At 45.1% G+C, this 22,319-nt stretch overlaps 2 protein-coding genes across 3 annotated transcripts; both read left to right on the forward strand.

Annotated features, from left to right (window-relative positions):
- Positions 1–4,489: 4,489 nt before the first annotated feature.
- On the forward strand, positions 4,490–22,319 carry LOC309703606 (P2Y purinoceptor 14-like). 2 transcript variants are annotated; one of them, XM_082528524.1, is made up of 4 exons: positions 4,490–4,559; positions 7,000–7,114; positions 21,081–21,340; positions 21,513–22,319. In XM_082528524.1, exons 2-4 carry the CDS (start codon positions 7,010–7,012, stop codon positions 22,168–22,170), a joined length of 1,023 nt encoding a protein of 340 aa, XP_082384650.1. In that variant the 5' UTR covers positions 4,490–4,559; positions 7,000–7,009; the 3' UTR covers positions 22,171–22,319. The 2 variants fall into 2 exon arrangements, with proteins under 2 accessions (XP_082384650.1, XP_082384651.1); XM_082528525.1 differs by lacking the exons at positions 4,490–4,559; positions 7,000–7,114 and adding an exon at positions 20,904–20,949 and having other exon boundaries at positions 21,046–21,340.
- Positions 7,284–9,013, forward strand: LOC309698872 (P2Y purinoceptor 14-like; the record flags this gene model as incomplete). The annotated part of the gene is made up of 2 exons (XM_082521622.1): positions 7,284–7,468; positions 7,660–9,013. 2 exons carry the CDS (start codon positions 7,284–7,286, stop codon positions 8,309–8,311), a joined length of 837 nt encoding a protein of 278 aa, XP_082377748.1. The 3' UTR covers positions 8,312–9,013.

Genomic DNA, 22,319 nt, shown 5'->3' on the forward strand with positions numbered 1-22,319 from the left:
GCTGATGTGGCATGGTGCTGGTGCGGTTCTCCTGAACCCCCAGCTGACGAGGAAGGTTGCTGAACGGGCCCCTCGGACCCTCCAGCGGAGACAGGAGGCTGAACGGGCCCCTCGGACCCTCCAGCCGACGAGGCATGAGGCTGGTGTGGTTCTCCGGAACCACCAGCTGACGAGGAAGGCTGCTGGACGGGCTCCTCGGGCCCCCCAGCTGAAACAGGAGACAAAGGCCGGAGCGGTCCCTCGGACCCTCCAGCGGAGACAAGAGACGAAGGCCGGAGCGGTCCCTCGGGTGGCTGCTTAAACTCCAGGGGTCCAGAATCAGCTGAGGACTGGGACCTAGCCTCTGGGGAAGCCCTGGAGCGGCAAACAGTGCCAATGGCGGCTGAACCAGGAAAAGCACCTTGAGGTGAAATTAAACTTTCTCCCTGCACGGAGTGAATGAGTGAAGCCGATGCTACTGGGGCCTGCGCTACGGGCGGCACTGGAGCTACTGGGGCCTGCGCTACGGGCGGCACTGGAGCTACTGGGGCCTGCGCTACGGGCGGCACTGGAGCTACTGGGGCCTACGCTACGGGCGGCTCTGGAGCTACTGGGGCCTGCGCTACGGGCGGCTCTGGAGCTACTGGGGCCTGCGCTACGGGCGGCTCTGGAGCTACTGGGGCCTGCGCTACGGGCGGCTCTGGAAACTGAACTGAGGGAGGCTCTGGAAACTGAACTGAGGGAGGCTCTGGAAACTGAGCTGAGGGAGGCTCTGGAAACTGAGCTGAGGGAGGCTCTGGAAACTGAGCTGAGAGAGGCTGCGGGGGAGCTAACTGAGCTGAGAGAGGCTGCGGGGGAGCTAACTGAGCTGAGAGAGGCTGCGGGGGAGCTAACTGAGCTGAGAGAGGCTGCGGGGGAGCTAACTGAGCTGAGAGAGGCTGCGGGGGAAGTGATATGCTGTTCACAAAGTCATCTGCCGCACAGAACACCGCCCCTGAATGAACAGTCATACAGTCCGCAAATGGAAAACAGTCCTCACTCACCACAGCCGGCGAATTAGAAGTCCGAACGTCCAGCTGTGGGGTGGCGCGCTTGCGGCGCGATCGGCGTCTCCTCCCCGCAGACGGCTCCGACGGGCCGGGCAAGATCACATCCGGCGAGTCGGGCAGCGAGGCAGGAGTGGCTGAGAGAAGGTGCGGTGTGAGCCGGAGAAAAGCCTGCATGGTCGGAGGAAGCGAGTCCAATAGCCATGGCAGGCCGGAAAAGAGCCGTTGCAGCCGGTCTTCTGCTGCGCGGCGAAGCTCTTCCGGGGGATGTTCCAGCCATAGGCTGAGAAGGATCTCCACATTATATGTGATGTCGTCCTGGAGCTCCTCGGACGGATTTACTGCCGCTGGGTCCATGGTGGCTGGTTCGTTCTGTCACGGTTTGCGGGGGCAAGCCGTGTGGAATATATATATAGGACCAAAAGGCGGCAGCTCTGGTGCAGGTGAGTGTTTATTAACAACAAAAATGCAAACAACAAAGGCGCTAGGAACATGAAACTGAAACCTAAACTGGGTAAACTAACAACACAAACCAAGAATGACGGTGCAGGGAGGTCCGGGGAAATACATACAGGGAGACCGAGGGGAAACAACACAGCTGGGAGTAATTAACATGACGAGACTAGGGAGGCAAACTGAAAACACTCACATAAGACACAGACCTTCACAATAAAACAGGAACTTACACATGAAAGGACACAAACTACGAAACGCGGACTAGATACAGGAACACACGGGCAGAACAGAGTAACACTAACCAAAGGAAGAACAGAACCAAAATCGCGAAGAGAAAACACAAAACGCTGGGTCAAAAGGACCCAGGATCATGACACATATATTTTATAAATAAAGTTTCATTTGAGCTCAGAGATCGATGTGAGGCTACAGTCAGCACAAGTGCACTAAACATAGGCAGTAGCTTTAAAATGAATAAACAGAACCAATGTACGTTTAAATTTATACAAACAATGCAGTGTTAAATGTACAAAATCATCTCCACCACAGGCACAACCTGAATGGACCTGAGCTCCATCGTGGGATAACAGGGCATGCCCACAGATCAGAACAGCTCGGTAAAGATGTAACTAGTTCTGGGGCAGGCTCTGCAAACAGCAGAGGTCTTCATCAGTAGAGGAGTGACATTCAGGCCATTGTCATAGCCCGGTAAACAACTGAACTCCGTATATCTTTAATCTTATGATGGCTCCTGAAGCTATGGTCCTGTCGGTTGATCAGCTGGCCTTGCTGCAAAGCTGTGTCATCAGTTGCTGATCATTACAATCCTTCCAACTCTCAGTAGCTGCAAACGAAAGCTCATGAGCACAAACAAAAACCACCTCACACCTGACTTGGTGCTCAGTGACTACGCATGCAATCGTGAACACAGCCATACGGGAAAATTGTTAAGTAATAGACCAAATTATGATAATGTGCTCCATGAGACGCATTTTGAAAAAACGATGATATAGTTGATTAAAAACAATCATGGTGTCCCTGCTGTTCTGGAGGCCAAGCAACACTCTATGGGTGGTGGCCCTGCTTTCTGCACAGAAATGTGCACACACTTAAAGCACACACAGAGAGTACTTGCTGTTTCTTCTGTCTACCTCTGTTCTGCCTTTCATCTCTGTTTTAATGTTGTCACTTGTCTATTAACTGGAAAAACAATGAGAATTTATCGAGACTTAATAAACAGTAAGTAAGTAAATATTATTTATTTTGGATTATTTCAGCTAATTGGAAGAAAGGTGACATGTTATATTTTTGTCTTATTGTTAATTAATTTGCAAGAATTGAAAACTAACTTTTTCACTTGGTAATATTTTCGAAGTGAAAATGAATCAATTCAGGAATGAGGCTGCAACATGACAAAACGTGGAGCAAGTGAAGCGCTGTGAACACCATCCAGATGCACTGTGAGAACTGAACCTCTCTACTGCAGGCGTGACTTCGTTTTAACCTTCTTCTTTCCACTTCAGTCTAACATGTAGCGTAAACAATCACACATTTATATTGCATTTACTTTCTTTCAGTTGTTTTTTCCAAATCCTGGAGCTGATAAATGATCACCTTGTTGTTCTTTACTGTTTGTATGAGAGTAAAATGAGCGTTGTTCTTTGTGACCTGGATTGTGTCGTTAATCTGTGTCACACAGACTGACTTTAACTCTGCAGTCATTGCGTCCTGTTTCTGATGCGACTACAGGTTCTCAAGTTTTATTGCAGGGCTGTTACCTTTAACACACACACACACACACACACACACACACACACACACACACACACACACACACACACACACACACACACACACACACACACACTAAATTCATTCAGTATTTTACCGTATTTAATAAAGGTTTATTTAAAACTCACAGCATTTAAATGTTAGATTTCACTTTTGTGAAATTTAATTTGCTTTTCTTGTCTAACGCTGAGCTGCTTCCTCCCAAAACTCAGGTGCAGCTTCTAGTTTAGTTCTCATCAGAATGTTCAGTGAGTTCATGAATTCAATCACTCTCTACTGCTTATTTGACACTTGTTTAGATTCAATTTTTTAAAATAGATTTCTGTATATCTCAGTGTATTTTAAAAACACGAACAGTTTTTATGGTTTTGTATGTTTGAGTGAAACCACAGCAGCTACTTCCTCCTCCTGTTTCCACTGAAGTGATGTCTGAATCAGTGACATTTCTCAGCACAGAGGCGATAAGAGCGTACATGATGTACCAACGGAAAGATGACACAGTGTTGCTGGAAACTGCTGACAGGTTGAAAAGAATACTTTTCATGATGCTTCATGAATAAGAACTGTCTTCTTTTAACGTACATTGTACAATAACACTAATGCTACCACCTCTTTTTTAGTGACACCCAGACATTAAACTTTAATGCAATATTTTGGTGAACATTGACACTGAGAATCTTATTGGAGCTGAAAGAATTTGGACCATTTTCACTCAGTCATGGTGGCTCCATGTCAGCTGGAAACTTAGGACTGCCTGCACTTGGGCCCTGAATGATATTCAGCACTTTATGATCTTATCCAGTGTTTTATTCATTTAGAAGAAACAAACAAACAACAACCAAACAAACTAAGCTAATCTAAAAAATATATAATCTATAACAGCCAAGCACAGAAATGACCAGCAATAACACTACATGTATTCAGTAACGAGAGCTTCTTCATCAAATCATCACGCTAAAAATAGATCTTTAAAAAAAGCGTGTCATCTTTAGTGAACTGAAACGCAATGAAGAAGAATCTGTGGATTTCTGCTGAAATTTTATGATTTATGAATTATACGTTAATGTTGCCAACACAGGAAGTGTATTGAAAGTCTGAAACCTCGGACTGTCATGAAGGAGGCCAGTCCAGAGACTTCCCGTTTTCTGCTGCCGTTTTGATTCGCTTTCGTTTAAATGAAGAACTGGGATTTTGAGAATATGTCTTTTATAGTGTTAGTTTCACCACTTGTAGGATCATAGAGCAAATCCAGGTGGAATCGCTGGTCTGACTGGACTCAATACTGTGGTGAGTAAAAGAGACAACAAGAAGTCTGCTTGGGCTTTTGTGTTGGGAAAGTTTCATCATTATTATTGTTTTTTCATAGTTTAGTCCTGAGAAGAGGAACCAATTTGTGGGAAGGAAAAAATCCACTGTGGTAGGAGGTATAGAGGAGGTGACGTTCACTGTTTAAATTGGATTAGCGGAGTTGAAAGGATATTTATTATTTTCCGGTTTTCTTGAGACCCTGTGGTTTTGGTGAAATTTGAAATATTTTTTGAATGTATGAGTTTATTTGATGCTCAGGATGTTTACAATTTCCTTTTAATTGCATTCTTCATGCAGTCTTCCATGGCAGTAGAGAGTAGGGATGGGTAACCAGATCGAAAAGCAGCGCACATTTCGGTGCTTGATTTCGGTGCTTTTTTTTTCCTGAGATGCCATACACTTTGGATTCTAGCCAATCACTTTACCTTTCCAAGGATAGTCGGCGGGCCCAGGTACGCACGTTCTTTTAGAGCAGAGCTACAGATTAAAAATGCCCAAGGCGAAGCGAAGTCTGGCTGTACTTCACAGCAAAAGGTGCAAACTCAACTGCCTGCAAGAAGTGCTTTAAGGTGATACTGTGCAAAGGAGGTAACACCTCGAATCTCATGACAAACCTTGACACGTATAGCGTTTTTTTAAAAGCCGAGAAATGCACCGTTTCAAAAGTATGGGTTTGGCACTGGTATCGGATAAAACCTAAACGATACCCATCCCTAGAAGAGAGACCTGGCTAGTAGCCTAAAAAAAGAAGAAAACGAGATTAATAAATCTCGTTAAATTCATTAAATGTCCTTTCTCTATCATTTTCACTCCTATAAACAAAACACACAGGCCATGTTTCTGGTGGAGTCCACCGGCCCAACCAAGGGAATCCAGTGGGCGGTGTCTAACTGGTATCCTTGAACAGAGGCGGTGGTTTACGACACCAACTGTCTGCCATCTATAATCCAGTTTTGAGATCCCTTCCCAGACGCCTTAACGCCCACTCACATCCTGGGCCATCTGACCTCAGGAAATCACATGATAGGGTGGGTCCAGGTTTCACAATGAGCTCACCAGAAACCCTGTCTGATTGTGACCCACACCTGTTTTCACACCTCAGCTCATGTGATTAGGTAGATGATCATCAGGGGGTCCTTTGTCCCTCTTTGGGGGGAAACTCCCACTGGGTTTAAATCTGGGACTCTCCACCATTTGACCCTTAGAACTGAAGAAGCTTCTCGGATGAGAGGTGAAACGTCTTCAAGTAACTTAAAGAATTCCAGAGGCTTTTCTTTCCAAGCTCCTTAGACTACGATGACTTGGATGACTGAGGACCTTCACAGACATCTAACTGGTAAGATGGAGATGATGAGATAAGGGGTCCGATTTGTAGGACAGCATGCCCTGACCTCTGATGCTGAGCCAAATGCTCCATCCCTCCAGTGCAGCTGAGCCACAAAACACCACCTGCCACAGTCAGGAGCATCCAGCAGGAGAATATGGTTTTTTCTTGCTCATCTATGGCACTGGTTCAGCAGGCAGAAGAGGCCAAATGGCTCTGCTGTGTCAGCAGCAGCAGTCTGTATGAAGTGCTGTAGTAGAAGAACAGAAAGATGATGGTGCAGCTGGTGGGGATGGTTTTGTTGAGTTTTCTAATTTTTTTCTAAGGTTTCTAAGTTTTCTAAATTACAACTCAACAGAAAATTGTCTTTTTTCCACATGTGAAATGCGTTGCGCCAGTTTAGCAACAAAGAGAAACGGGGAATAACTCAGACTTCACACTACAAGTGCGTGTTTCCTTATCTTCAAGAGGGCATAATGACACGAGCAGTTTTTCCTGCTCTAAGCTGAAAACTGCATAAACAGTTTTTTTTGTCCGTTATGCTGATCATGAATCAGTCCATGGTTTCTCTTTTGTTACTGATTCATGTTGCTGAGTTATTGCGCTTATTTTCCTGTCCTGTGTTTTAGACACTGAGTGGAGGGACTTTTGTGTGTAATAATGAATTAAAACAAAGCTGGTGTTTGCGTGTCAGAAGCCAATAGTACTTCACAGAGCCGTAAGTCAGTAATAAGCTTCAGGGGAGGATTATTCCCACTCCTCCTTCTCAGACTGTATTTAAAGGATAATTACACCTAATAAGACTCATGAGAGGATATGATTGATTGATCAACTGATTGATTGAGACAGTACAGGTGCATCACAGGACAGGCAGGGCCATCTCATACAACACAACACAGCTTGAGGCGACTGTTTAAATTTGGTGCTTTATTAATTAAATTAAATTCCATCACAAAACAGCCACAGACAACAGTTGTGAAATGAATTGTATGAACATGATAAGACAGTAGAAAAGTAAAGCAATTTAAAGGGAAAAAACTTTTCTTTTAAATTTGCTCCAAAAACAAATATCTGTGGCTGGGACTTTTTTTACAGCTCCAGAAACATGGATGACCTAAAACCTGTGACTTCATCTGTCAACCGGACGTGTGATCTGGTTGTCCCATCAGTCAACCCTTTCTTTATGCTGGCCTACAGTCTAGTGTTTCTGGTACGTTTTAAATCTTCAGATTATGGATTAAGGATTCCCCTCACCTGGTTCAGATTCCACACAAACAGGATCTCTTCTGTCTCTGTCTCATCAGGTGGGTTTACTCCTCAATGGCTTCATCATAAAGTTTTACTGTTGCCAAGCTCAGCAGCAGGCATCGAGGAGCTTGATGGTCTACCTGAAGAACCTGACAGCTGCTGACTTCCTGCTGTGCGTCTCTTTGCCAATGCGTGTCACTGATTATGCCAGCAGGTCTGTTATCTTTCGGGAGCTCTACTGCAGCTTTGGAGCTACTTCCCTGTACCTCAACATGTACGCCAGCATTATATTCATGGGGTACATTGCTGCCGACAGGTAAGGAACTTTTACTGATTTCAGACTTGAATTCATGACAATGTTTAAACTAGATTAGTGGCTGAACTACATATTCTGTGCTCCTGACTAAAGCACCAACAACTCCTTTCACCTCAACAGTAAAAACATATCTGCACCACTTTTACTAATGATTGAAGCTGTCTACCGCCTCCTTTCTCTTCTCTCCGCAGGTATCTGACAATCATCCATCCTTCAGGAACTCACATCCTGCAGACAGTACGAACTGCCCACATCGTCTCCACGGTCACCTGGGTTTTTCTCCTGGCTCCAACAATCACCTACAACATTATGTTTTTCATTACTCACAAACCTCTGACCTCTGACCCTGGCTACTGTGGGCCCCTGTTCAGTACGTCATTCAGCATCCTTCATAAAACATTTCAAATCAGTTGCACCATCATCTTCCTCTTAGTCTTCATATCCCTGGTCTTCTTCTACTACAGCACCTCCCGCAGGGTGTTGCAGGCACAGCAAAGCCAGCTGGCCTCCTTCAGCACTGACAAGCTGGTGAAGTCTCGCAGGAACATGTTGGTGCTGGTCAGCATCTTCTGTCTTTGTTTTGTTCCCTACCACCTGGCTCGTCTTCCCTATACCTTTTTGTGGACCAGCTGCTCTGTGGGTCAGCTATTGTACTACTTGAAGGAAGTGACCACTATCTTATCAGTTTTAAATGTTTGTCTGGACCCTCTTGTTTACTTTTTCCTCTGTAAGACGTTTCGAGCTCAGGTGAACTTTAGCATGGGGTCAAGAATAACAACACAAGCAACCCAGGAGAGTGAGAGCAGCAGGAAAGAGGTGGAAATTGTAGAGTTAAATCCATGAGTTATTATGCAAATTTCTACTTTTTTGAAATACAAGAAATAAAAATACAAAGAGTTATATTTGATTTTAGAGTCAGATTAGATCAGTGAAACCATGTCATGAGTCATGTTTTCCAAGTTCTCATGAGCCACAATAGGTTCTGCTGAGATATCATAATGAGTCTAAACTGAGCACAAACCCACCCCCACACAGATACCACCAGTTTATTTTGCTAGCTTTCACCTATTAGCTAAGTAGCTGAATCTGAAACTCATTAATCTGAAGCTTAATCAGGCTAATGATCAAATTAATAAAAAACAAATACAAAATCTCGAGTTGTTTCTGAAAACTTGTTCTGTTTTTAAAAAAACAGCTTTAAATTTTAAAATTGCAAAATTGTCTTTGCGGCTTTTGATGATATAGGAAAAATTGCTACTTTTATTATTTCAATAATATGGTCTTTCTGAGCCTGGTTCTGCCAACGGTTACTTCCCGTTAAGTTTTTCCTTCCCACTGTCACCAAGTGGTTGCTCAATGGGAGTTGTCTGATGGTTGGCGTTTTCTCTGCATTACTGTAGGCTCTGTATCTTACAATATAAAGCACAATATGAAGCACAGGTGACTGAATGTCAAGACTGTATGTTTTTGCTTGTTTGCATGTTGCGTATGTAAAACCACAGCAACTACTTCCTTCTGCAGTTTCCACTGCACTGACGTCAGACACTTAAGTGACATTTCTCAGCACAAAGCTGATAAGAGTGTGTATTGACTGTGATAATGTATAAATCAAATTCAAATTCAAATTCAAATTTTATTTGTCACGTACACAGTCATACACAGTACGATATGTAGTGAAATGCTTGGACAACAAGTATTGACTGTGATAATGTATAAGTGTCTTTATGCCTCTTTGCGGTAAATTGTGTTGTTCTGCTGTTAATGGTGGGTGTTTTTCCAAAACAGGAAAGATGACCATAGAGCTGCTGGAAATTGCTAAAGCAATGTACAGTAACGGTAATGCTATAACCTGCAGTGACATGCTGAAAATCCTCTTTTTCACTGACACCTGGGCATCATACTTTATTCCATCACCGGGGAGAACATTGTCTGCTGGGACCTTAGGACTGCCTATATTTGGATCCTTAAATGAAATTCAGCACTTTATGATAACAATGTCATGTTGCATATGTTTAGAAATTTACACCTCTCTGTGACACTACTACACCATATTATCATGGCAAAAAGAAATCTTTCAAAAATATATGAATTTTACATCCAAATTTATATATATCATCAGAAGCATATATGAAATGATGCTGAATCTCTGGATTTATTATATTATTTTTTGTTTTATGAGTCCCACGTTGAGGCTAGCTCAGTCCGCTCATGTTTTATGCTGATTTCTTTTTTCATTAGCTGTTGTTTAAGTGAAGACGCTCGTTAAAAGCTACATTTACTCTTTCAGTTTTTTCATTGTACACTTAAACAGATGTAAACGCCTCATGATTGTTAAAACCAATAAACTCTCTCAGGACCTGTGTAACCTTATTTTTGAAAAACATGCTACTCGCATGGGCTACAGAACAGTTTCAAGACCGCGGAAAGTTCCAGTGAACACTGTTGGGGCTAATCCAGAGGTAGAAGTAGGGATGGGTAGGGATGCCATTATGGCACCGGTTCTGACATAAACGGTAGTAAGCAGATCGAAAAGCAGCGCACATTTCGGTGCTTTATTTCGGTGCTTTTTTCCCCCCTGAGATGTCACACACTTTGAATTCTAGCCAATCATTTTACGTTTCCAAGGATAGTAGGCGGGCCCAGGTACGTACGTTCTTTTAGTGCAGAGCTACAGATTAAAAATGCCCAAGGTGAAGAGTCAAAAGTCTGGCTGTACTTCACAGCAAAAGATGCAAACTCAGCAGCAACAAGTGCTTTAAGCTGATACTGTGATACTGTCAAAGGAGGTAAAACCTCAAATCCGATGAAACACCTGGCGACGCATAGCGGGTTTTTTTAAAGCCGAGAAATGCACCGTATTTGATAGCTTGCTGCGAGACCTCACACTGTGCACATCTACTGCGGGTGTGGTGCCTGTTATCGGACCCGGAGTTAGCAACATCCCCAAAAACACGAAGAGGAGAGTCCTGGCCCCTAGCCCTGCCAGTGTAGCAGAAATGATAACGGATGATGATGGCAGCAGCAGCCGTTCTTCTCTGCGTGAGTAGCTTAATGTTGTTCGTGTGTAATTTACGTTGAGTAGGCTAACCACGTTATTACATTAATGCATGTAAGGTGAACTAGCAAACACCGCTGTAGTTACATGCAGCTGTCTTCTTGTTTGATGGCAGATACTCCCTTCACCCTGGCCAAAAAGGCTAAAATGACCAAAGAAAAACTGGGAAACAGCTGAACATGAGAGGTTTTTGGAAAAAGTTTGTGTTTTTTCCATTGATTAAGCACTGCTTCCAGCCAAGAGTGATACCATATATGCCCTATAGCTGCAGAAAAGGCTAACATTGTTATCTTTTTACAAAAAAACAGCTGAACATGAGACGTTTTTGGACCAATTTTGTGTTCTCCATTCTTTATGCACCGGTTCAAGCACCGGTTCGAGCACCGTTTAAGCACCAGCACCGTTTCAAAAGTACCGGTCTGGCACCGGTATCGGATAAAACCTAAACGATACCCATCCCTAGGTAGAAGAATACCATTTAACTGTAAACCAACAACAACCTTGTCCCGCCCACACGGTTGTGGTTGGCAGCTGATAAAATAGAATTATTATAAGAGTTGAGTATAGTTTTGCAGCAGTGCAAAGAAGGAAAGATTAAACCCAAAATGCAGACTCATAGGCAGAACGTAACTCAAAAACACAGCTTTATTGCTGGATGTAGTAATCCAAAAACCAAACAGGGGCAGACTAGAAACTTAAACTAGCAAGAAAAACACACAGCTGGAGAATGAGGGAGATCACGGCGCAGGACAGAGAGAGACACAGGCATAAATACACACAAAGAGGGAACAAACCACAGAAGGCAACACAGCTGAACATGATGTAACTAACAAAACAGTCAAAGAAACCTGAACATGATGCACACCGGACATGGGACTGTCAAAGCAAAGCAAAGTAACTCTAATTAAACCACAAAGACAGAACTGACTAAGCATGAGAGATAACACAGACAATGCATGGTGGAAATATAGAGTGGCTCTTCAACTGGTGGGGGAGATTGTCACACGTTGCAGGAGCTTTCCTCTCCTCAGGAACTCTCTCTGCAGGAGGGGGAGGTACAGGAGAGGTGGAGGAAGATCTCAGCCTGGGTGTTTATTGCCTTATGTAGTCTGGAAGATGAGTGGATGGTGGGGTGGGTGCAGTTTTCTCTGTGGTGGGGTTGGGTGGACTGTCCCGGGCTCTGTGGGGCCGGGAGGCGCTGCTGCACTGGGCCCCGGTCTGGATGGGCCTGGGCCCCCTTTCCCTGGCGGGTCGCGGAGTATGGAGGTGTCTACTGGGGTCAGCGGGGGAGCTGGCCCCAGGGAGGGGTCACTTGCCCCTCCCTTCCTTCCCTCCCCATCTCCAGCTGCCTCCCCCTTCCCGCTCCACCACAACCACCCACACATGCAGGACCTTGGAGTAGGGGTATGTCACCAGGGTGCAGAGGAGGCTACGCCCCCCCCCCCCCCCCCCCCTCTGTCCCCTTCTGGCTGCCTCTGCCTCAATTTTATCCCACAACTTAGACATTCACATTACTCACACTCTCATTACACATACATATAGGATCTTGGGGGTGGGCACGATACACGGAATCCAAAGTACCATCAGGGTGTACACCTCACCCCTGGCGTCGTTGCCCACCTCTCAAGGTTAAATACACGTAGACATTGAGGGCTAGCAAGAGGGACCATGCGCTTACCTGCTGCTCTCTGGCAGGTAGCTCCATGCCCTCCTGGGTTTTAAATGCACCTTAGAACACACATGCATCACCACTACATATGAGCGGGTGGAGGGAGGTTTGGAATCTTCTCTCACCCTCATTCTCTGCGGCCTGCTGGAGCGGGGGGGCTAGGAGGAGGAGTTGGCCGTGTGGGGCCTCCCTGCTGCTGCGGAGTCGGGGCGGTCTGCCTCTCCCCACCGCAGGGAAAAGGGTAACACCACCTGGGTCTGGGTGCAGTTCCCCCCTCCAGGGGCAAGGGTACCTAGACCCGGTTCGTAGAGTACGCTTGGGGAGTGTGATCGTGTGTACAGCGTCTCTTTATGTCTGTCTCCACGTTGGTTGAGTGTGGAGTAAGTGCATATGAGCGCATGAGGGTGGGAATGGACGTTTGTATCTGTGTGTGCCTGTATGTTTGTGTCTATATGTCAGGTTGGGTGTCAGGCGCCACCTCTCTGGGGACATCTCAGATGTCCCACTTCCCCTGCCAGTGGCGGACTCCCTCAGACATCGGTGTGTTGGTGGTTCATTGTGTCCGGGGATGGGCGTCCAGGTACACACCGGCTCACTCCTTGGCGGCCGCTTATCGGTGCCTGGAGCCTGGGGCTCGCTCGGGCCACTTCGGAGGTGGGGTGCCCCCGGCCTCTCGGCCTGGGGCTCGGTCACTCAGGCACGGCTGGCTGCCGGCGGAGCTCACGGGCACGTCACTGCAACTCCCCCTGGCTTCTGCTCCGCGGCTGCTGAGTGAGCCCTCATCTGGGACTCTCCTCAGCTCTTACTGGGACAGTGGCGCGGCTGCCCCTCTGTTGGTCTTCCTTGGTCTCTTGTGTTCTGGGGGCCTCTGGATGTCTGGAGTTTTGATCTCCTCCATACCTGCTTCATGCCCTGGAGGACGGGGCTGTGCCCCCCCCCCCCCCCCCCCCCACACACACTCTCTAGCAGATCATTACATGAAGGAACCTTTTAAAAAAACAAGCGCGTCCATGCTCACAGGTGTACACACGGGTGATCACACCCACAAACTACACCCTTTTTGGCTCCTACCTCAAAGCACACTGTGTTCTGTTGATCTTATGTGCTGCACAATAATGTTTAACATTTAGTATTTACTGTCATATTCCCATATATCATTGTGATGTTGTTTAATCTATTACTCTTGTTCTCTTCTGCTTGTTTTCTTTTTTCTTTCTCAGCAGGTGATCCAGATGATCGATATATGCATTTTTTCTTCTTTTGTTTTTTTTCTGCTCATTCTGTTGGTTTTTGTCTTTTGCCCTTCTCCCCCGTCCCTCTTCTCAGCTGTTTCTCTTTCCCTCTTTCTTTCTCCCCTTCTTTCCCCCAGTCAAGTCTGTCCCGTATTCAGCAAGTGAAAATAAAATGAACAATAAAAGGTGAATCAAATAGACCATTATGGCAAGGCTGGGATGGTCAATTTGGTAAAGTAAATCCGTTGGGCATCTTTCTTTGCCTTTAGACAACAATTCTGATGGCAAAAGAGCCAAACGGGACAGGCAGAAAGAAAAAAAAAGTTTTCTTTACTAAAAACAAACAAACAAACAAACAACAACAACAAACAGTCTGAGCTTTCCCGAAAATGGTTCCTTAAGGAAATTATTTCTGCTACAAGTCTGTAGCACCTCTTAAAACAAACTCTTTCGGGGAGAAGTTCTTTGGTCGTTTATATTACCCATTCGTGGAACTGAAAATGTTTCTTCTACCACCTTCATTTTTCAGACCACTTCCCAGCATTACAAACTTGTCCCACACAAACACAGGCCACTCTTTGCACTCCACAGTTTACTGGGACCTCTTCGACAGCATCTGTTATGTTATTGCATTTAATCAAATCAAATCACGTGAGCTTGGCTTATGATCTTTTTAATGCCGCATTGTTCTCTGGAGAGAGGGTGAACGTAGAGTACTTCACAGCTAATTTGACCCAATCAACAAGGCCGCCGTCTCAGTTCAAGAGCTGCGAGTCTGGCACTCGCCTGGGAACTGGCTGAAAAGGACTACGAGTGATCCGGTGTTTTGATGTCTTGTTCGGTGGAAACACAACTGACAACGAAGAAAGGGGTGGGAAAAGAAGTAGCCTGATTTGTCACCTTCACACATTGTAGCTGACAGAAGCGTCACTCCCACAACTTCTCCAATACGCTTCCACTGCGCGCTTTCATGCGCACCAGGAGGCGGCGCGCGGTAGAGGATGTGCCACAGACTGGAGCTTCAAATCAGTAAAACAGTGCCGGTGTTGCTTCGCTCCTCGTAGTGCGGATGCCTTACACTGTATACGTTCATGAATATCATTATTACGGGCACTATTAAAAACAAAACTAGACCCGGATCAGAGCAGCCGTTCTGGCGCTTCAAGGTGTTTCCAATCATTTTAATTTGCCCCCCTCCCCGCTGTTGATTAGTAACACATGTGTTTATAATTTCAGGCCAAAACAGTTGCCATAAAATCAGAGTGTCTTGCTTCGAAAATGATCTTAAAATGAAAGAAAACACGCCCACGATAAGTTTATTTCTTCACCTGCGGGTGTCTTTGATTCATCTTTCCATTTTAACCCTTGTGTGGTGTTCATATTTTTGTTACCCAGCCAGTGTTCATGGGTCTGGTGGACCCGCTAGAGTTTTGGATTTCCAAATTAACACTATCAAACAATTTTTTGTTAAATTACTCATCAGATGTTTACTTCATCCCAATTACAAGCCATATGAACAGCAAACATGGTTAATTTTTTCCCTTTACCTTTGTTAGATCACATTTATGAATTAATGTGCTTCTCGTTTTTTTTTTTTTTTTTTTTAAATGTTATAAAAAAATAAATCAGTTATAATCAAGTGGAGTGAGTGGAAAGACACAACACATTTACACGTGAAGCAATATCTTTCACAACTAAATGGGATCAGCTGCTCATCAATGGTGACATTAGGCCCAGGGTTGTAAAACAGGGAGAGGTGGTGCACACACTTATCCCACACTGTCCTAATGGCAGCTAGCTTGTCTCTCTGCCGTCGAGCTGGTCTGTCGTCTCGGTTATCAAATCGGATAATCCTGGAAATGTTGTGGAAGTTTTCCAGAGACATTGATGCACTGAAAGGTTCTTGCAAGTTTCTGCATCCCACAGGGATTCTGTGGATTCCCCTTTGGACCTGAAAACTCCTGCAAGGATAAGAACCCCAAAGTAGGCCTTTGGGGTTCTTAGATCTCCTTCCACCTCTCTCCAAAAACACACCGTCCTTCTAGATTACTGCAATCCAGAATAATTTTCTGGATGGAATCTGGGATGAAAAGCTCAAATGAAGACTTGATGTCCTGCACATGAGTAACTGTCAGCCGTGTTGGCCCTGGCTTATCACAGTAACAGCTCTGCAGGGTGGCTGGTTTCTTGGGCAAGAAGACCATTCAATTTCACCAGTTATTGACATCCATATTTCTTCACTTGCTGTCTGGTGGGCTTGTTCTGGTCCTGGAGCTGGCTGCAGATGGGGTACTCGTCTTCGTTTTGTTACTAAATGGTGTTCAACCTCATCCTCTTCTTCAAAGTCACTGTCAGACTCTGAATTTTCAGAAATGTGAAATATTCTGAAACCTCTTTGTCAACATCATCATCCGAAGCTCCTCTCTCTTCCAAAATCAATCAGATGGCCCTCGCAGCAGATAATCTTTTGCCATCTTGATCAGTTGTGATAAAGAACCACACTGGCAAAGTCTTATTTATAGTATTATGCCCCTAATTTGCAGGAGGGACAGGGTATGAGAAAATAAAATTTGGATCCCTCAAGAAAGAGGGTAAAATGTGTGGGAATGTCAGAGCAGACGGTGTTGATAGTTGAATTTTCAACAATGTTGCAACTTTGTGCAGGAGGAGAAGAAAACACTATCAGCAGCACCAGAAAGGAGGAAGACAGAGTGTGGGAACACAGGACCTACACTTTCAACACTTTTATTAGACCTGGGTCCAGTGGACCCGAACACCTTCTATGTAATGTTAATGCGTGGGGGGAGGTACAGTATGAGGTCATTGAAAATTAGTTCGGATTTATGTTCTTCACAGAAAATAAGCCAAAGCCAATGAATTTCAGGTTGAAAAAATAATTAATTGTTTAATTTTTCTTTTGAGAAAAATGGTAAATGGCCTGTATTTATATAGCGCTTTACTAGTCCCTAAGGACCCCAAAGCGCTTTACATATCCAGTCATCCACCCATTCACACACACATTCACACATTCACAAAAACTGAAAACGCATCTCACAGACCCGAACACCATACAAGGGTTAAGGTTTCTGGAGCATCTCGTTGTCCGTAGCTGAAGACAAGCTGTCTCTCTGGTCTAAACGGGGCCCATTAACGGGCCATAGGGGATCAAACAGACACCTATTATCCAGACAGCCATTAACAGGTGAGCAGCACATCAAAGCCACGCGTTCGCAAAGCCCGATAGCGTCTGTGATGTGCAAGAGGATGCCACGCAGGGGGTCGTGTTGTGTCTGCAGAACTCGGCTGCGTGCTTCGGACACAGCGTGCGGGATGGATTTTACAGCAACAACAACGGGTCAGCACAGCGCTCCAGCACGGTGCACCATGTGCCATACACGATCAACTCGAAGACAAAGTGCCACCGGAAGCGCACAATATTCAGCAAGGCGCAGCTGAGCCAGCTGGAGAGGGCCTTCTCTGCTACACCCTACCCGGATATCAATGGGAGGAAAACCCTGGCCACTCTAACTGGACTACCGGAGTCTAAAATTCAGGTTTGGTTTCAAAATCGGCGCGCACGCTTCTTCAAGACTAAGAAATCAACTTGAGGAGCCACCAAACCTTCACAGGTCAGGCACAAGACACCGTGCACTCCTCAGGTGGCTTCTCCTCCACCTCCTAGTCCCAGCCTTGCATCTCCAACAGACTACCGGGTGCCCAGTCTACCTCAGTCCACCAGGCTCTCGTCAATCCTGGACATCCAGACCAAGTCACCAGACGTTCCCCAAATCTTTTGCCACCAATCCCAGGACTTCACCAGCTACTGCCAAGACGTGTTTCCATACGAAGGGCTGGATGAGTTGGATTTACCAGAGGACTTTGAATCTTTTCTCAATGCACGGGGGGTACAGCCAGCAGAACGTGGCCATCCTGTCCACAAGGAAGACATCCAGAGTCAGCAAGGCCTCCAGGCTCTCTCCAGCTCTATAGAGACCATGGCCGACCTGTCGGATCTGTGCTTCCAGGACCTGATGGTCCCCAGTCTGCCCAGCTTGGACAGCTCAATGATTGACTATCTTTTGGCATGACTGACAAAACTGAGAGCAACATATTGAAGACCACGACATGAATGGGTCCACGTCCAACAACACGTCCGTTTGTGTAACAGCTACGAGCCAGCCTGCAGCAGGATGTCTGCTACATCAGTGTATCCATTCTCACACCCATATGTCCACGCTGTGTCGCCAGTTGCCGTGGTGGCCTCCACTAGTGCACCCATTCAGTGATGTCGTGGTCTTTCAAAGTGTTGCGCTAACATTTTTTTGGACAAAGGTGCGGAGTCTACCTTGGGGAGGTGGTAACTGTGACTTATGCTATTCGTTGTCTATTTAAGAAACACCAGTATGATGCACATCAGATGATTTCACATGTCCTTTTTGCACATAGTTTGTTTTTATTTATATTTTGGATGGGGATGCAAAGATAACGTTTAGCACTTGACTCAAAGCTGTCCTTGCTGAGTGGGCTTCAGCGGAGTCCCGGAAAAAAAGTAAATGAGACGCACTTGTTTCCAACTGAAACTCGGTATGTTACAAAGTATGCCAACTGTTGTGACAGGGAAATGGGACACGAATGACGAATGCGACAGACTGGCGACCTGTCCAGGGTGTACCCCGCCTCTCGCCCTATGACAGCTGGGATAGGCTCCAGCGCCCCCCGCGACCCTGAAAAGGAGAAGCGGAAGTGAATGGATGGAGGGAAAAGCTAACTAAGATCAAAATTAGAACATAATAATAAAATGATACAACAAAAACTGTGGTATTTTCTAAATATATTAATCAATGCAAATTCACTGTGTAATTGTCTAACTTTATTAGCAGTGTCCTCCTGAAATGCACCAACAACATTGAGAGTAACATCCTCCTCTCTGCCCCTGCTCTTTGGTTGATATGGTAACATTTAAATAAGACACACAACTACAAAACAAATGTAAAGTACATAAAAATATGTAATTCACCATAATACAGACAAAACAGGAACTGTAACTTTCTATTCTGACTTTATTCACCTGCAGCTGGGCACATTGCACCAAAAACCAGCAGAACCCCCCCGAACACCCAAAGACCGGGGCTTATGCAAATGGCCAGAACGGCTGAACCAGGGAGATGGACAACTAGGCAAAAACTCCCCAGACACACGACCAAGGACCAACTCAGTGCTGCGCAATCCCAATAAATCCCAGGGAAGATGGTCAACCCAGTTGCCACCCGTTAAATAAGCCCGGAGCGCAGCCTCGAGTGACTGGTGAAACCGCTCACACATCCCGTTAGCCTGCAGGTGGTACACCGTAGTGCAGTGGACCTTGACCCCCGGGCCGTCAGACATGGCAGATCAAAGCTCCAAAATGAACTGGGGGCCGCTGTCTGAGGTAATGTCAGCAGGGGGACCAAAACGCGAAACCCACGTCGACACGAAAGCCCTGGCCATCGCTTCTGCCGTCATGGAGCCAGGGGGACCGCCTCCGGCCACCTGGTTGTGCAATCCAACACAGTCAAAAGGTGCGTGAAACCCTGCGACTAAGGAGGATGGCAAACCAGATCAACATTTACATAGTCGAAACGCCGACCAGGTACATGGAAGGGTTCGAGGGGCACTTGCTCTTAAACCAATTTCCACAGGCCTGGCCAAACGAACCTGGAGCTGACTGAAGCATATACGCCATGAAGAGAGAGGGCTGAGTTGAAAAAGATTTGAAAACATTTAAATGTCACCTCAGCCCTTTGTTGTGTTAGACTGGGGATGAAGATTCACAGGGAGCAGAACTACTTTTGGTGATTTGCTGCCACCTGCTGTCTGCTTTCTGTGAGTCATGTGAGCCATGTGATTTAAAAAAAGGAACATTTCAAAGAAAATCAAACATCTCTGCATCATTTTTCTGCCTTTGAGAAATGTTAAGTGCTGTTTAAATGATTCAGTGTAAATGAAATTTAAATCTAAAACAGCTAAACATTGCTGCCTATCTCAGCTGTCAGAGGTTGAGAAGTGGGGTACACTCTGGACAGGTCCCCAGTCTGTCACAGAGCAAACACAGAGCTATTTATGTTCATTTATAAGATCAATTAGAAATGATCTGATAATATGAGCCCTGGACTGAGACAGGAAGCCAGAGTGTCCACAGAGAACCTGTGCAGGCAGTGCGAGAACATGCAAACACCACACAACTTTCCTGGCCTTCATATATTATATTATACTAATACTAATACTAGCATCATTATAATATTATGTTATTATTGTGTTAGTTATCATCAGTGTTTGTGTTCAGGTAACACTATGCAATATATTCAGTTTTAGAATTTATATTCAATGTTAACTGTAACTATGCTCAAAGTGTTGATGCTGTCTCATTTTAATAAACATCACTGTCATATGCGAAACTAGGCTGGCACTTTGGGTCGCAAGAGATCATTTTAGGGTGGCACATGCAACCCCATGCCACCCTTCTAGATCCGGGCCTGGCACTACCAGTAAACAGAATCAGTTTAGACCAGTGACTGATTTTCAGGAGAAAAACCTCAAATCATCTTGAACCATGGAGCAGTAAATGTTCTGTTTGGTTATTTCTTTTGTCAGATTTCAGCCTGTAAATGGTGCATGTTGTCAGAGAGAGGTGGTGTGACTGAATGTGAGATCATTTAAGAAGAAAAGTGACAACGCATCAAGTAGGTAATAAGCAGACATCCTGTTTGAAAAGACCAAATAACTAAATCAGATAAGTCTGTGTGGTGCACATGTTGCAACTTTTTAGCAGTAAAGACAAACAGGAAATAAGTCAGAGCGCTGTTTAACAGTTTGGTTACTGTGTGTTTCCTCATTTAGGTGATTTTATTAAACTGAGAGGACATAACAACTCAAGCAGCTTTTCCTGATCACTGAAAACTGGTGAAATACAGGTGAGTATTTTTATTCTTTTGTACTGGCGATTACTGGTGAAATACTCAATATTCCCTCCACTCAGCAGCACCACAGCTCGCTTTTATCAGTGTTCATGAAACGTATTACTGACTAACATCGAGGGCATGCTGGTGCCATCTGGCCTAATAATCAACCTTACATTCTTTTGTGGGGTTCATTGTAAACAATCTGTGATGAATATATCGTTATATTCAGTGTTGTATATTCAAAGATTCCAATCTAAAATTTGATTAAAGTATTATTGCAGTTTTATTACAGTTAATAAGACTCGTTAATCACCTGAGACATCTGTTGTGAAAGAAAGGGCCATGGATCAAAATTGTTTGTAGTAGAGCTCAACACAAGCTACGCTGCAGTTTGTAAAATTAGTTTGTTGCGTTAAAATAAGGTTAAGACCGTGAAGTTGCATCCTCTCAATGTCAGTGGATTTATTTTCTCCAGAAACATGGGTGACTCAACAAATGTGACGTCATCTCCCAACCTCCGACCCTGTGATGTTGTCAGAACACCAGTCCATGCTTTCTTTGTGGTGGTCTGCAGTCTGTTGTTTCTGGTAAGTTTCAGATTTTCAGATGTGCTCAAGACATGGAACTTCAGCACACCTGCTCTGTTACAAATTGGTTTAAGGTTCTCTGTGCATCTACCAAAGTCCTGCCTTCCCCATCCTTTCTGCACCGCATTCAGGTGGGTTTACTCCTCAATGGCTTCATCATGAAGTTTTACTGTTGTCAAGCTCAGCAGCAGGCATCGAGCAGCTTGATGGTCTACCTGAAGAACCTGACAGCTGCTGACTTCCTGCTCTGCCTCTCTCTGCCACTGCGCATCTCCCACTATGCCAGCAGCTCTCCTATTGTTCAGGAGCTCTACTGCAGCTTTGGAGCTTCTGCCTTGTACCTCAACATGTACGCCAGCATCATATTTATGGGGTACATTGCTGCCAACAGGTACAGAACCATTAGTAATTTAAACTGCAGTTCATAACCATGTTAAAACTGTGATTAATGGGTTAATTACACACATCGTCGCTTTTCAGATTATTAATGACTTCTGAAGATTTGGGAACACTGTGACTGATTAGTGAAGTTATTCACCGCCTCTTTTCTCTTCACTCTACAGGTATCTGAAGATCGTCCATCCTTCAGGAACTCACATCCTGCAGACAGTGCGAACTGCCCACATCATCTCCATGGTCACCTGGGTTTTTCTTCTGGCTGCATCAGTTACTTACACCATCCTGTTTTTCATCACCAAGAAACCACTGACCTCAAACTCCATCAGGTGTGGTTATATGTTTGGGACATCGGTCAACCTGTTCTCCAAAATTACCCATGTTAGTTGCACCATCATCTTCCTCTTGGTCTTCATATCCATGGTCTTCTTCTACTACAGCACCTCCTGTAGGGTGTTGCAGGCACAGCAGAGGCAGCTGGCCTCCTCTGGCTCTGAGAAGCTGGTGAAGTCTCGCAGGAACATGTTGGTGCTGGTCAGCATCTTCTGTGTTTGTTTTGTCCCCTATCACCTTGTTCGACTTCCCTATACTTTTCTGTGGAGCAGCTGCTCTGTTGGTTCAGTGTTGTACTACCTGAAGGAAGTGGCCACCATGGTGTCAGTTTTCAACATCAGTCTGGACCCTCTTGTTTACTTTTACCTCTGTAAGACTTTTCGGGCTCAGGTGAACCTGAGAAAGGTTTTGAGGGGGAAGAACATCCAACAAGCAAACCAGGAGAGTGAGAGCAGGAAGGAGCAGGCTGACATTGTTACAGCAACAAGTTAAACCAATGAGCTTTAAGGAAAAGTTCAACATGTTATTAAATGCTAAGCTGTACATTTGTTTTGAGAGTCAGATGAGTTCAGTGATGTGATGGATCCCAAGTCTTCATGAACTCATCACAAACACACTCCCATGTAGACAACATGCGTGTT

The sequence above is a fragment of the Aulonocara stuartgranti genome (assembly GCF_965226115.1).
Source record: "Aulonocara stuartgranti genome assembly, chromosome: 3".
Lineage (NCBI taxonomy): Eukaryota > Metazoa > Chordata > Actinopteri > Cichliformes > Cichlidae > Aulonocara > Aulonocara stuartgranti.

What these genes read in the sequence shown, in the direction of transcription:
- LOC309703606 (XM_082528524.1), top strand. Translation starts at nt 7,010, where the DNA reads ATGGATGACCTAAAACCTGTGACTTCATCTGTCAACCGGACGTGTGAT. An exon ending in CCTACAGTCTAGTGTTTCTG is followed by an intron (nt 7,115 to 21,080) that starts GTACGTTTTAAA and finishes CACCGCATTCAG; the next exon opens with GTGGGTTTACTCCTCAATGG. An exon ending in GGGTACATTGCTGCCAACAG is followed by an intron (nt 21,341 to 21,512) that starts GTACAGAACCAT and finishes TTCACTCTACAG; the next exon opens with GTATCTGAAGATCGTCCATC.